General features: G+C 41.0%; 1 protein-coding gene across 2 annotated transcripts in view; it reads left to right on the top strand.

Moving 5' to 3' along the window:
• The window catches only part of LOC101172314 (interleukin-1 receptor accessory protein-like 1), a 364,358-nt gene extending 349,419 nt beyond the window's left edge, over positions 1-14,939 (top strand). The window contains exons 10-12 of one of the 2 annotated variants that reach the window (XM_011484966.3): positions 4,602-4,772; positions 9,383-9,427; positions 12,693-14,939. In XM_011484966.3, coding sequence (XP_011483268.1) covers positions 4,602-4,772; positions 9,383-9,427; positions 12,693-13,420 — 944 coding nt within the window. In that variant the 3' untranslated portion in view covers positions 13,421-14,939. The remainder of the gene's footprint in view (positions 1-4,601; positions 4,773-9,382; positions 9,428-12,692) is intronic. The other variant, XM_011484970.3, reaches the window with a different exon arrangement.
• Positions 14,940-15,854: the final 915 nt, after the last annotated feature.

Here is a 15,854-nt window from a genome sequence, read left to right on the forward strand (position 1 = left end):
AGTTCCGGTCAGCTAGCTTAAATGATTTGTATCACTGCGCCGGCTTCTGTAAAACAACCTTTTGCTTCATCATCTGGGCAAAAACAAGCGGTAAGCGATTAACTTTCCCTCTGAATTGATGCTTTATTCAACCCATCGGGACGATCAGCATAAATATATCGCCGAATCTTGACTGCAGCGGTGGTGCTGCGCAACGCGGACTATATGTTATATATATGTACTATATGTTACGTGATGCGGCGCATCGTCGCGGAAGCAACCGTCCTCCGCTTTGCGTCGGACGGTTCAGGCTTCCACGGCGTGCGTTAAAAAGTAGTAACCGCACACTTCGTCGGCCATTAACCCTTACTTAACGCACACCCAGCGGCCAATCAGAATCGAGTATTCACCCGGACCATGGTATGATTTGGGATAATCGACACTTGGAAGGCCATCGGCCCGCTTACACCAGGGTCACTTACTAAAGAAAATTGAATTCGATCCAGGTTTAGTACTTGTTACGTTTTTAGGTTTAAATCAATTTTGACTATGTGGTAGGGTGGTTCTGCGGGTTGTCATGGTAACCCTCTGGACTGCAGCAGCAAAGGCGAGCGATGTGCCGGTGGTAGTGACAAGTTCAGTCAAGTTCTATTCTCACAGCTTGTTTTTGTCCAGATGATTAAGCCAAACTTTGTTTTAAAGAAACAAAGATTCTCTCTTTCTGTTCTGCTGCATCCCAGTCTTCAAAATGGAAACTATACAATTCTTTGCTTTTCTACTGTCTTGTGATAAACTGTGGAATATAATATGTTTGTTTGTTTTTTTATTTAAAAAAAATGTTAATAAACGGAGCACCAAGGGGCCAGCGCAGTGATATAGAACATTTGGGCTATGTGACTGGAACTTCTTTTTGTCCAATCAGAATCGAGTATTCGCCTGCTCCATGGTATAATAAGTGAAACTGGAAATGCATTATACTAATCATAAAATCAGTATGTGGACATCGAATATGTATTTGAAAAATACATGTATTTGGTTTCATTTTGGTTTCTAGAATTTTCTTTGTTTTCCACAATTTTATGTTTTGTTGTTTACTTTTTGTGGTTCTGACCTTTTTGGCGTTGAGTGATTTTTTTTTTTTTTTTTTTGGTGTGATTTGCACTTCAGGGCCTCAAAGGCGGCGTTCAGACTCCGGCTGGGAGCGTCCCTCCCTGCGGCTCTCATAAAGCCGCAGGGAAAGCATCAGATCTGTTTCACTGCCACTCCAGCCGAGTTACGAAGCGCGTCTTGGTGTTGAGATTTGAAGCATTTCAGTCCAAATCAATGGGTTTGACTAAAATTAGGTTTTTTATTTCAACAGTTTTCCATTGTTTTTAAGATTCCTCACACGCCGGACTCAGAGGAAAGTCTTTCAGTCTCGTCTTCTGTCGCCGCTTTAAATCAGGCTTCCTGCTGCTTGTCAAGTTTGATCACAGGAGCAGAAATATCCAGAACTTGAACCGGTGCCCCGAAGATTCCCATTCCCTGGTGGATCACCGTCCATGGAGCAGAAATTTCCCTTTAAACTGGACATAACTTTACATATTTTACTGCAGAGATTTAGTCAGAAGGTGCTAGAAAATGGTCCAAGATGGTATAACAAATGTACAAACCTACTTAGGTATGAAAAGCATCTGCTTCTAGAAAGAAAGTGCTAATAACTGCTAAAAGTTAACTTATTTATTAATCTATCCAGACAAAAACTGTACCTGATGTACATATTAGTGTTTGTTTTTGGGGATTTTTAAAAAGTCTTATTTGGCAAAAGTCACAATTAATTTATGAATTATTTAAACTTCTGAAGCTTTAATCACCTCACAGACATTGTTGTCCTTAAAATTAGTACATTTCAAAAGTTACAGTTCGAAAGCTAAATCAAAAATAAAAGCAATATACTGATGCTAGTGTATGTGATGAATGAACCATACTACAAACGGATAATCTCTGAGCCATAATCCCACTGGATTATGAAAGGTCAAAATGAAGCCTGAAGTGAGTCGGCCATATTGACCACAGTTGACTCCACCCACATAAGCAATGTTCCAAAAAAGGGCGATTGGACGGGGCAAAGTCTGTGTTTATCCACCTGCCAATCCAAGAAACACAACTTTAATTAGGCACAAAATATAAAATCTTGTCTAACATAAAAAAAAAAAAAAACACAATCACGCTAATCCATTGTAGAGTAAATAGAAAATTCTACACCTTTAGACTCCAGTGATCAAATAAGGAACCGCGTTCTAATGAATTTAGGGAACTTGGTTGCAAGCATTGACTGTATATCAACGTTCCAAACAGGAAGTGACGGGTTCATGAGATTTTTTTATCTATATTTTTTGCATTGTTGTTTACATTTTTGTGTAATCAAACATTGGTGGTTAATTGGTGTTCTGATTTGAATTTTTAATGAGCTTCAAACAGGAAGTCAAAGTGTTAGATAGATAGATAGATAGATAGATAGATAGATAGATAGATAGATAGATAGATAGATAGATAGATAGATAGATAGATAGATAGATAGATAGATAGATAGATAGATAGATAGATAGATAGATAGATAGATAGATAGATAGATAGATAATGGTTGATGAATTTGGGTCTTTGAGCCAGTTGGACTCTATATTATGTCTTCCGGTAAAACTGGTTTTATGTGAATTTACTGGCTAACATACCAGGTAATTAATTACCTGGCAGTCAGACTCTTTTCTGCACATATGCTGAGGGTAAGTGGATAAATAAGTCCACTTTTTCATTCGAGTTGTTTTTGCTGCAGCTGCATTTTGACAAAGCGCCCATTTCACTGGAAGCATTAATGATCATAAAGAACCGACCCGGAGCTCTTCAGCTTATCTCAAAAGAGAAACCCCGACATCTCTCTAGACTCCTCACATGTGGTCTTTGAGCTCGGTCGTTTCAGATCCGTCTTTGTTCCCGTGTGGGTGATGGAGCGGCGCCGGCCCGTTCAGCCAGCGCTGGCCGTTTAGTTCAGACTGAAGTGTCATTTGTTTTTGCCGGCAGTGAGCAAAGCGGCTATCAAGGCAACATCATTTTTCAGAGATGGGGCTGTAATGAACAGCGCTCAGATGGGCGGAGGTGCCCTGAGGTCGGCGTGACGGAGGCGTCCTGTCTCCGCAAAGTCTCCGGAGAAAGAACGCCATTTTCTGCAGAGGTAGAAAAACATGCCGAGCGTTTCGGGCCGAGCCGGACCAAACCTTGCCCACACACTTGACAACACATCCCCGAAAACTCGTCAAAATCTGCACACACCTAGTTCCCACAAAAATGAATTTTGGGCTCAGGGAATGACCCCCCCCAGACGATGACATCATAGCGAGCAGAACTGTAGTAAAAAAAAAAGGAATGGGAAGAAAATCGCTTATGGGGCTGAAAAAAAAGTTATCAAAAGTCTCCTATGCAAACAAAGCTCGCGTGCCGGGGAAACCCAAAGGACGTTTTTTAAATTATTATGGGATGGCCACAGGACCTATGGTGACCATTTTTGTGGCAAAGTTTGAGATTTGCAGATTTTTCACATTTTTTTCTCAACATGTGAAAAGGACACTTTTCTTCAAGAGATCTTCACGACGCCAGCTCGAGTCTATAACCACCACAGAAGTTTCGCTGACCTTTGACCTCGGAAGAGGCTACCATCTTGAAAAAACTAGAGCCCCTTTGTTATTCGCTACAAATTAAAACTCATCGTCTAACTTCCTCAGGCAACATTGGAAACCAAATTGGGGGGGGGGGGGGGGTTTCTTCATCAGGGATTGTAGATTTTGAACAGCGTGCTCGTGGCGAGCTCACAAAAGTGGCGTTCTTCTGTTACTAGCTCATCTTTAACAGAAAATTGTGAAAATGTAACGCATGGATCCCTGGCTAAAGCTAAACAAAATAATATAATACAGCATTTGAACATATTAGGTGTGTGGCCGTGGTTAGCAAATAACCTCTGTTGCTAAGGAAATCCAGAAGTTTACTTCTGCCGATTTTTCCACAACTGATATCAATCTGCTCGGCATCCCCAGGCGACCAAAACCTAAAATGGTTGCTATGGAGATAGAACCAACAGAAAAGTCGCCTTTTTGAAAAAGTGTTCTTTTTGTGTTACATCAATTTGTGAAAGTAGGAGGGCCATGAGGACGGGAGCGCATAGAGCAGAGGTCCCCAAATCCAAATTTATCTGATCCTGAAATGTTTTTAACTATGCTAAAATGTAAAAATATGCCACACCCTTTAGAGTGGTCTACAGAAAATGTGTCAGTTAAATGTTTTGAACGTTGGATGTAGGGTCCTGGAGGCACCGCCTACTTTGAATAAAGCCATGTGATTGGTCGTTTTATAGCTTGAATAACTTCCACTACAGAAAAAATGTGTTTATTTCTCTATACAAGTCTATGGGATTGTGGCACTTCCTGTTTGGAACTCAAGGGGGGAGGAGTCACTCCGTCCACTTCTCATTTACCATCAAATGTGGCTATATGTGGCTTTCCAGCCACACTTTGGACATGCCTTTTTCAATGTTGCTTTTTCTTTTTGAAGTCATCCAAACTCAAAAATCCTTTTTTTTTTACTTGCGTCTACAGACAACAAGGACTACGATGCCTATCTGTCCTACACTAAAGTGGACCCAGACCAGTGGAGCCAGGAGACCAGAGAGGAGGAGCGCTTTGCCCTGGAAATCCTCCCCGACGTGCTGGAGAAGCATTATGGGTATAAACTCTTCATTCCAGACAGGGACTTGATCCCCACAGGAAGTAAGCTCTCTCTCTCACGGCCATGTCCGGTTGTGTCGAATGTGTTGTGGCTTGGTGTTGTGGCTCGTGTTGTGGTGCCGCCTTGTTTGTTGACTTGTTTTCAGCATTTGTGTTGTGGCATCCCCACAGACCCCCCGCCCCCTCCCCCTTTAGAACATCCGCGTTGTCATTCGGTCATCCCGGGATGAGCTTGTTCTAACCTCCAGCTGAGCTGAACCGGAGCCATTTGAAGGGTTTCAAAAGCGGGAAACAGCAGTTTGATTATTACAATATTTTATATCTACATTCAGGAACTGAAGCTTTTATCGCAAACGTTTAGAGGGAAGAAGCAGCCCTTTGATTTTATGAAATAAGAAACATTTCCATCCTTGTGGAGCGTCTCTGAGGAGACCCAGTGTCCTGCAAAATGTTTTCAATGTCTCTATATTTAAAATCAATGTTATCTCACTAAAAGACGTAATATTTCCTTATCGGTGAGACCAAAGCTTAAGTTACCTCTGTACGTCTAAAACGAATTTTTTAAGCTAAAAAAGCAAACTAAGACACAATATTTGTTGTTTTTCTTATTCATTTCTTTTTTTGTTTATACTTAGTAAACCAACGTTTGCCTCAGAAATTTAAGACTTTAATCTAATAAATTCTCTTCTTATTGTTTTCTTAGTAACTCATTTACAAACGTAGACTTTTTTTCTCATTACGACTTTTTTCTCGTAAAATTACGACTTGTTCTTTTATTTTGATCAATTTGGACCTTTTTTGTTTATAATATTCTCTTAAAATTAAAGCTTTTTTTCTCATAAACTTAATTCTTGTAATTCTATTTTGTAGTACATTTTTGGTAGCATAAATTCTCCGTCGGAATATTAAAAAAATCCTTAAAATAGACAATAAAGACCTTTTTGATACAAAACTGTTTCTGGGAATATATTTATTTGTCTATTTATAGCAATAAGGAATTTACTTAACATACTAAACCAGTTTTTACTTAGCTCATAACAATCTTTCATGAGGCAAAACATTTCTACGAAACGACTTTGACATTTTAGCTAAATCCATGGTTTAACTTTATTTGGCCAAAAAAGTTTTTGTAAATTGACAGAATTTTCTTGTATTTAACTTTTAATCTCATATAACTATAAATTAATTATATAAAAACCGAACTTGTGTTTTTGCGGTTAGAAAGAGTCCAACTTTTCACAATTACAGTTGACTATTTCATATTTCGATGATAAAAACCTGAGATTCCTACATTTAGGTGTTGTTTTATTAAAGTTTTATAGATTAATTCTTGTTAAATATGGACCCATATGGAATAATGTTTAGAAAAACACGGAAATCATGTTTAATCTCTTCAAAAACAACTATATTTATGGTGTGAATGACAAAAACCTTTAAAATTCTTAATTAAAAAAAGTCCAGACTAAAATATTTAAACAAAAATGTCAAGAGGAGCTGTAAACAAACATGCTTCATTTTCTACTGTTACATAACAAATCTAGGGCCGATGTTTACCGTGTACTTCTTGGAATAAGGAATTGTTTTCTGCAAACCGCCTAAAAGTCTTTTTCTGCAGTTGGCCCACTAAATGTCTCGACAAGCAGGGCAACCAAAAAATAAATAAAAATAAAGCATAAGTTCCAGAACGTTCAGTAACTGGAACAACGTAGGTTTTCTGCTGTAGTAGGAACTCGAGATGCAGAATTCTAGTTAATTTATTCCCTCAGAGCAGCCGCCCGGCAAAAACCATCAGTGGGCTCTTCTTAAATGTTGACTTCTTCCCACACTGGTGGTGTTTTTTTCACCACTTTTCAGGCGTCATGCATAAAATCAGGCGTATTTGTTCTAAACATTGTTTTTCCGTCGGTGCTCCTTTGGCCTGCGGGCTCACGAGGCGCCACAGTTTTATTAATCTTATTCATATTCAAAGGTTTGTTATGTTTTGGTAGTTTGGAGGGGAAACGTCAGAACGCTGGAAAGGTTTTCAGCTTTCTATTCATTGTGCATATAAAGGAGAAAGCGAAAGAATAACAAAAATGAATCATTTGGTTTTCTATCCGAACTGTAAGAAGGCTTCAAATCCAAGTCATGCTTTGCGTAGAGGAGATCTGAACAATCGACGTTTGATAAATTTATTTAGTAATCAATCAAGAAAACCAATCCAAAATGCTGCTTTTATTGTTATGTAACCATTTATATATAAAAAAAAAGGTAAAGTCCATGTCTGTCATATAAAGGTTTTTATTTTTTTTATTGCTAAAAGTGAAAAATCTACCAACTAAAATATAAAACATCCCATTTTCCTGTTTATGTTGACAGAATAAAATGAAAACATTAAATCAGCATAATTGTTGTTTTCAGCAAAAAGAATCTTCCTGGTTCTTGTAGGTACATAAAGACTCATTTATCCTTTGCTTATCCACTTTACTCCCCTTTGTCTCTTGCCGTTGATTGAGCAAACAGCTTTTGAGCGTCTCTGAAAGTGTGGGAGGCATAAGAACGTGTGTCGCGTCTGCCGCATAACCTGATCCAGCTGCACGCAAACCGAGCCTGCATGCCGCTTCGTGATGGCGTCTCTGTGTGCATGGATGTTAGCGCATGTCTAACTGCAGTCGATCCCTAATGGGGCCTCTCGCCATGCCCCGTGCTCATCTTTGATTAACTCATCAGGCAGATGAGTTGGATGATATCATTACGCTATTAGCCTCCATGTGAGTTCCCGCATCTGCCTGCCTCTGCCCCCCCCCATCACTAATTCTGCTCGCGCTCAGCGGCGTGACGCCGAGGTGACGAACTGAACCCCTCGCTGTGGTTTTGTGCTCCATACAGGGGGACCGTTGTAATATGGGAAGACGGGGCATAAAAATGCAAAGGATGGGGAGGAATCGAAAGCGATTCTACCACATCTCCAGCTTATTGCGCTGTGTGGAAAATGAATTTGCATCTCAACAGTTGATTTCGGGCATAATCCTGAGCTAAAGATGAACCGAATTTGCCCTTTCGGGGGTTTTCGGCACAACCTGAACAGTCCTCCTTCTGCTGGGAAACGTGTCACCTACGGGGTAAGAAAGCTGTCAAAATAAAAGCATCTGGACATAGATAGACATAGAAACAAAATATGAATACAACATTTAGTTTAACATGTCTGTTGTGCAGACCATTAGTCTGTGTTTTGACTACAAAATTTCCCGTGTAAAATATCATCAAATATGTCACAGGATCACAGGCATTCATTCGAGTCACGAAACATCAATGTGGCAAAATGCCTACGCATATAGCTAACTATTAAACTAAAATAGAACAGACTAGAACTTTATTAATCCTACAATGGAGAAATTCACTTTGTACCATGACTCAGTTGGAAAAAACCAAACAAATAATCAGATAATTGCGATTTTCCGTGGCTTCTCTGGCTTCATCGTGTGTGTAAACATTGCACTTGCAGATCATTTCAGTGGTGAAAAATAGTCCAAATAGGCTAACAGACATGCCGCTACATTTATTAGGTGTAAAAGAAAAAAAGTCAATGTCCGTCTAAATCAAGGTTGATAAGAGAATAATGAAAGAAAAAAGAGGAAGCCAAAGTAACTGGTGCCAAATAAAATAAAAAAAGATTTAAAAAAAAGGCCACAATAATTAAAATACCCAACTTTTCCTTAAGTTTCTTGTTTTGTTTTAGCTTTATCTACACAGCCCTAAATGTGGTGTAATTGTATTTAAAAAAAACACACACTGTCTCTTGTTCATGAAGTTATGGCTGCAACAAGGTTAGTGTCGATTAGTTGTAAGCAATTCTCTACATTGACAAAACATTAATAGAGTAATGATAAAAAAGAAAAAAAATGCTATAGTTTATGATAAAACATGTAAACTGTTCATCAGTGCCTAACTGTTCCCTACTATGTATTCGCACTTTGTTTAAACAATGTTCTAAGACTTAATACAAAAGACAAAATTGATTTATATAGCACTATTTATATAAAAACATAACACAAAATGCTTTACATTAAAACAAAACAAAATAAATAATATAAAAACAAGCACGGAAATTATTGTATTGAAGACAGAGAAGCGTCATATTCAAGTAAAATTGTATTTAAAAGAAAAGTTGTACTTAAAAACAAAAAAAGTGGCAAAGAAAAAAACAAAAGTCACGTCTAAAAAGTAGAAAATTTGTATCTAAAAGATAAAGTAGATTTGTATCTGAAAACAGTGAAAGCTCAAATCTTAAAACAAAGAAAAACGGTTAATCGTTTTTATTTTTCAGGTTATTAGGATGAAATGTCGAATTCAAACCAAACATATCAAACGTGAAACCAATTGATGTTTTCGTTTGGGTTTCATTTTGACAGCTATCTAACTCCGTATGCAGCCCTCAGTTTCTGCTGAAACCCTTCTTTGAAAGTCTTTCCTGTTGCGTTTTTATGCTTCATCTCCCATATTAAACTGGAATAAACTGGTCAGCACGGTTATCATCCCGCAGTCGCCAGTAAGACCATGAGTGGACAAACACAGTTTATGCCAGAGAACGTCCCCGAAAAAACTGTTTTAACACCAACTCAATGTTCTGCCAATCTTTTGACCCCACTTTGAATGTAAATATCTATGTTTAGGTTTCACCAATGATCATTTCCAGGATGACACCAGACTACTTAGAGGTACCTCTTCCCCAGATTTTTGTCTTGCTGTGTTTAAACCCGAACCCCCCTCCCATGCAGGTGTGACGACAGCATAGATGCATTTCGCTTCCATTCATTGGCACATGTTAAGGAAATTCCTTGAAAACACTGAACATATTACTGAAAATTGAGTTTCTTCAAACGTTGACGTGATTAATGTAATTCCAGTGGCTTCTGAGGCGTCCTTATGCAACACTTTACCTTAGTAATGTGTTGTGTATTGGTGCTAAGCCAAATAGCCGCTTTTCACGGCGCCAGAATCAGTTATCCAATTTGTAATCACCGTACACCTTTTGCTGTCTAAGTTTGTGGATTTTCGTTCAGCGTTACCTTGCACTCTTTATGGGAGTTTTATTGTGTTCTGCACCCCGATTGGCTGCTGACCTTGTCAATCAATCTCCCCTGGACAAGATTTCATTCTTGAATAAATGACTTGAACTTTGAGAGTTTAGACAAGAGAGGAAACCGTCTGAAGTGTGTAGTGATGAGTTTTACAGCTGTAACACATCTGTAACTCCACTTTGTGGGTTTCACCTGTCGCGTGTCTTTTTAGAACATAACCTCCAGGATAAACTGACTATCCAAGAAACAAGTGTGGTCCGTGTTGGGAGTCAATTATGCAATGTACCTAAAGAAGTGACTTTCACTCTTCGCTCACGTCGGTTTCTGCTAAACATGGTCGTAGCATTAGCTCTGCTAACACCAGAACTGTTGCAAAATTTATCATTGAAGCAAAATAGTACGTATTTCACTCACATCTGGAAGACGATTTTCAACTTTTAAAAAATGGTTGGACGATGCCTTTATCCCCAGAAGAAACCACTTCTTCCAAACAAAAGACATCCACACATCCAATATGATTTCACAGCTGGAAAATAATCCCATATCATGATACTTTCTCCCGCTTTGGGAACAATGTCACCCACTGAATCTGCATGTAAGCAGCCTACAAAACCAGTTTTTATTCTTTGTGATGCCAATGAGCTGTCGGATGTAAAACTGAGAAGCAGATCACAATAATCTGAGGTACAGATGAGTTTCAGGCAAGAAACAAACGTCCAAAAACAGTCAAACTAAATATGGAAAAGGTATTTGGGATCAAAGAGTTTAAAATTTGTAAGATAAGCTATAAAAATGAAGTAAATCCTCTAAATTGTTGAGTGAAAACAAATATTCCGTCTCTTGAACAGGATTTTATTAAGGAGGTTGTGAAGGAGAAGTTTAATTAATAAAGCCCAAAGTGTTGCCATCCATCACATTTACAGTCAGTAGAGCCAATCTAAAACACAAAATAAAAGCATTACTCAGCTAGTTATAAACTACCCATGATCCTCTCTGGGTTGTTTTATTCTCAGTGATTAAAAGAAAGAAAAAACAACAGGACAGGCGCAAACCTTCAGGGGAAATTTTGGCCTCAGGGTGGGTCGCAGTGAATTACACCACAATGGGCAATTATGAAACGGCTAAAAGGCCAGCTTTGTCGCGTTGAAGTGAAGGTCGACTCCGAATCCGTCTTTCCTCTAATCGGGTGGCTGTTGTTGTGAAGCCTGGGGCAGACCGTGGTGGGAAAGCAGCACTTCCTCTCTGAATGAGCAGGGCAGGACCGGGGGAGGGGGGGGGCGGTGTTCGTCTTCTTAAAGACCAGCCAGTTATTATTTTAGTCACAGACTCGCATTCGCTCTGGCGGCGCGCAGGAGGTTCACAAGCTGCGGCTGTGAGCTAAAGCTCCGTTAATCCCATCTACCTGCCGGCGACTGTCTTTTTGTCGTAACAAAGGACGGCTAAAAGCAGGCATTAGCAGCACGCGCTACCTCTCCTGACGCGCAGGCCGGGCTGAACATGATCATTATCAGCACAGTCATTAGTGAACACGCTGGTGTAAGAGTTCATCTAAGAGCGTGGGGGGCTGCAGGTGTTTATCTGCAGTGGAATAATCTGTTTTGATGATCCAACCATTTTACCGCCGTTGGACTCGGACCACGCAGCTCATCTCTAATGAGACTAACCAAACAAAATGTTAACCAGAGAGCGCAAGTGATGAAAGTGCATAAATCGGTAAAATGTTTCGTGCTTTGAATAGGGTCTAACCCGAGGCACCCGTCAATGCACGGTACCGTACCTGTGCCAGTCCTCCTACATAAGGCAGACATCACCTTCATTTCATGAGTTTCTGACAAAAACCAAGTATGAGTGTTTTACACTCACCTACACAGTAGGCGGCAGTACAAATGGTTTTAGTTTACCGCCGTTTAATATTTAAAAGACGTTGTCGCTCACACCTAGAAACCAGTTAGTCTACAGCCAACGGTCTGTAAAAAGATTCCATGACCAGGGCATTGGCTTTAACCCTTTATCTGAGCTTTAGCTGCAGTAACTCTTCAACCGTTAGTGCAATTAATGTAATTCCAACGGATACTTTAGAGTAGTGAAGTGTTTACACGCAAACCAACATTTTGTCAGAATCCATTGGAATACGCTAAACGGACGAAGAGTTACGGTAATACAAAGAACGTCAGCACTGAAGCGAAAGATCCGGTGCTGAATGGCTAAAGTTTCCTACTTTCTTTCACTGCTAGCTTTTGAACATTTGACCAAGTCATGGAGTCATTGAAATGCCTCCGATGAATAACAAGGATGTCTTTAGATAGAGATATTCTTTATTCTTTATTGATCTCACATTGGGGAAATTCAATTGTTACAGCAGTTCAAAAAGCGGAGAAGAATGACAGCAATGTGCAAAAGCATGAGGGGTGTTCAAAATGTGCAAAAATAGAAAAAGTAAAAAAGTAAGTAATAACTTATGTACACTATTACAACATAACGTATGTTATGCGTAATATTGTACACTATTAGTCCAGTGTACACTGGACTATCCGACCTTCTAACCAAGCATGTTAGCGATCGCAGCAAACGCGTACCAGAGTTCACCGAAACCATGTCGGCCACAGACCATCCACGGTAGTGTCAGTTAGACCAAGAATACGGAATAGATCAGGTTATTAAAACCAGACTGTCACAACCAAACTTTATGAAAGGTATCATTGTCTACTACGACCATGTTTTTTAACAAATTAATGAGTTGGAAAAATGGGTATTAAGGTTTTTATGAGGCCAAGAGAGTTTTTGTAGAATGTGTGACATTTTCATCTCTCATTATCCCTTTGTTCAGTTTCAGTAAAAGTTGTCTGAAGGCAATCAATGTTTCACCAAGGTTCTGCGTCTCTCCCAATCTCTGTGAATGCAGCCTACATCGAGGACGTGGCGCGCTGTGTGGACCAGAGCAAGCGTCTCATCATCGTCATGACACCCAGCTATGTGGTGCGGAGGGGGTGGAGCATCTTTGAGCTGGAGACGCGCCTGCGCAACATGCTGGTCACCGGCGAGATCAAGGTCATCCTTATCGAGTGCGCCGAGCTGCGCGGCATCATGAACTACCAGGAGGTGGAGGCCCTGAAACACACCATCAAGATGCTGACGGTCATCAAGTGGCGCGGGCCGTCCAGCAACAAGCTCAACTCTAAATTCTGGAAGCAGCTGCTCTACGAGATGCCGTTTAAGCGCATGGAGCCCCTAAGCATATCCCACGAGCAGGTGCTGGACGTCAGCGAGCAGGGCCCCTTTGGTGAGCTCCAGACCGTCTCCGCCATCTCCATGGCGGCCGCCACCTCCACCGCCATGGCGACGGCACACCCAGACTTGCGTTCCACCTTTCACAACTCTTGCCACACCCAGATGAGGCAGAAACACTATTACCGTAGCTACGACTACGACCTGCCACCCAGCGGCACGCTTCCACCACTCTCCTCGCTAGGCAACCAGCACACCTACTGCAACATCCCCATGACCCTCATCAACGGACAGCGGCCGCAGTCCAAGTCTCCGCGCCAGCAGAGCATGGAGGAAGGTCACGGGAACAACGCCATGCTGCCGCTGCTTCCCAGAGAGACCAGTATATCCAGCGTGATCTGGTGACGGGGGCGGCGCCGAGCCGGGTAGACTCTGGATCTACGCGACATCCGTCAGCAGGGAGGGCTCACACCGGGACCCCGAAGGCACCGGAGCCGGGCGGACCCGAGTGGCACTTAACTACTAGCCGCAGTTGATTTTGCACCAGGAAACAACAGGGGATCGGGGGAGGGGCGTCAGACACACTAGACAAACTGGAGCCTAAAGAGGCAAAAAAAACACAACCTTTTCTGTTGTTTTGGTCTAATAAAAGCTTTTATTAAAACTGAACAGCAAAGGAGACAACAGAACACATTTATATGCCTGTACAAACACTAACGTAACACAAGCCAACACCTACGACCATTTACCCCGAGAGCGGAGGAATACAGGGTCCTGTACATATGTTTTTCTAATTCTTTGTAGCAACAGTGTTTGGGACTTCTTTGTTTTATCTTTGGTTCAGACTCGGTTCGGTTCTCATTTCTTTTGGTTTGTACAAAAGTGAAGCGATGGCCTGTGAGACGTGTCGGTTGTTACCTTTATCCTGATTCGTTGGCCGGTGTCGTTTATAACGTTTTTGGTGGTTCTTTTCGGGCGGGGCGGGGGAGGGGTTGGATTTGACAGTCTGGGCTCAACATATGCAAAACTCTGAGTCTGGACAGCAGGTGAAATGGTGGGTTTTTTCCCCAAAACGGCAGAGATGCGGGGGAAATGTCGGTGCTAGGCTTCACAACTTTTAAAGAGCAGCCTTGCTATTTACCTTAACAGATAATTATATCACTGAAAAAGTAATTATGTGTATTATTTTATGAAAAAACAAAAGTCTATTTTTGTAATTGAGGAATATTTGCATAGAGAAGTTATACCTATGAAGTTTCTGAGTGAAGAAACGGGGGGGGGGGGTGAAAAACCATGTTTTGTTGTGTGGAACTGCATCGCTCACAGAAACGTCACTCAAAGTTCTTCAAACTGAGGAGAAGAAAAAAAAACGTCAGTCTTCGCGACGAAAGCCAGAGTCGTAACGTCTCCGGCTTCTTTTTCGTCACGGCGGCGCCTCGCCGCCGCTCAACAGGGATGAAGCTATCGATGATGTCAGCGCAATTGGAGGAGAAAGCCATCGTCACCTGACCCGCCCACCCGGTTTCATCTGTGAGGCTAAACGAGGCTGTCCAGGGCTAAACCATTAACCCGGTATTCCATGTACTCGGACTTAAGTTTCACTACTTTTTTCATGGTAAAGTTGTTGAAATGTTAACGGCAAAGTAGATGACGGTAACCGTTTGAGTCATCCAACTTTAATATGTTATTAGTCAAGAATGACGAGAATGTATTTGAGTACGCCAACTAATGTGTAACGACGGTAGTAATACAAATTTAGACCAAAGGAAGCTAAAGTGAACACTTTTGTTTTTGAAATTTACGGTTGATTTCACAGAGAGGTATTCCTGCAGCGGTGCCATATTTTATTCTGAAAAGCCAACAGGCTAAAATACCCAGAAGCATCTCAAATGTTTCATTTAGTGCCATAAAAGATGCAACATAACTGTTGTGTTTTTTTAATCATGACCCATTTTTGATGTTTTTTCTTTGAAACACGCCTGTCTGGTGTCAAAACATTTGCAATTTTGTCCATTAAGGCCGTGTCACGCAGCCCCTACGTACATTTTCTGCGTATTGCACGGATGAAAGCTGGTCATACGTGAGTATGAAAAATAATTTAAAAGTCGTGGTCTTTATGTGAAATGTTTACAGAAGTATCACGAATGAACCGCGTTAAAACCACGGAGGAAGTATGAATAAACCACGCAAAGAACACGCAAATCAACGTAGAACATGAACCTGATTATTGCGCTGTTTATATGCAATTTATTAGTAGTTTGTGCGTCAATGACGCCGTTTGAATGTGATGTGTGCGCCGTATACGTCATATAAAAGTTTTTCATCGGTGGTACATGCCTGAAAAGTCCATTAGACGTACGTGGAACGGTTGTGGAGAGCCACAAATCCCGCAAAAAGTACGCACGTTTGCCTAAGATTTAAATAATTGCCTTTAAACTACCTAAAATAGGCGCAATCGCGGTAATTCACAACCGACAGCTCAAAATTGGATTCACGTAAAGACCCGTCAGCCGAAGCCTTTGATGGACGTCTGCGAACATCGACGAATGACCAACGCAAGAAACACATACTTTGCAAGTACCACGAAATACCGGAATTTCATAGGTGGAAAATGCGCAAAAAACTGTAGTGGCTGTGTGACGTCGCCTTTAGACCTGCGTTTGAATGTTTTTTACTTCCCTTTGTCGCACCTTCCCCTCCTCGGAAAAGTCGACTTTCGATCACTTTTAAGAGCACGATCTCTTGAACAGAAGGGGCAGCTGTGCTCTCGGCTGTGGCATTGTGTAAATAAATTCAAAACAATACGATTGAGATGAAGACAATCCAGAGGCGGTGATGA

This window comes from Oryzias latipes, chromosome 2 (assembly GCF_002234675.1).
Source record: "Oryzias latipes chromosome 2, ASM223467v1".
Classification (NCBI taxonomy): domain Eukaryota; kingdom Metazoa; phylum Chordata; class Actinopteri; order Beloniformes; family Adrianichthyidae; genus Oryzias; species Oryzias latipes.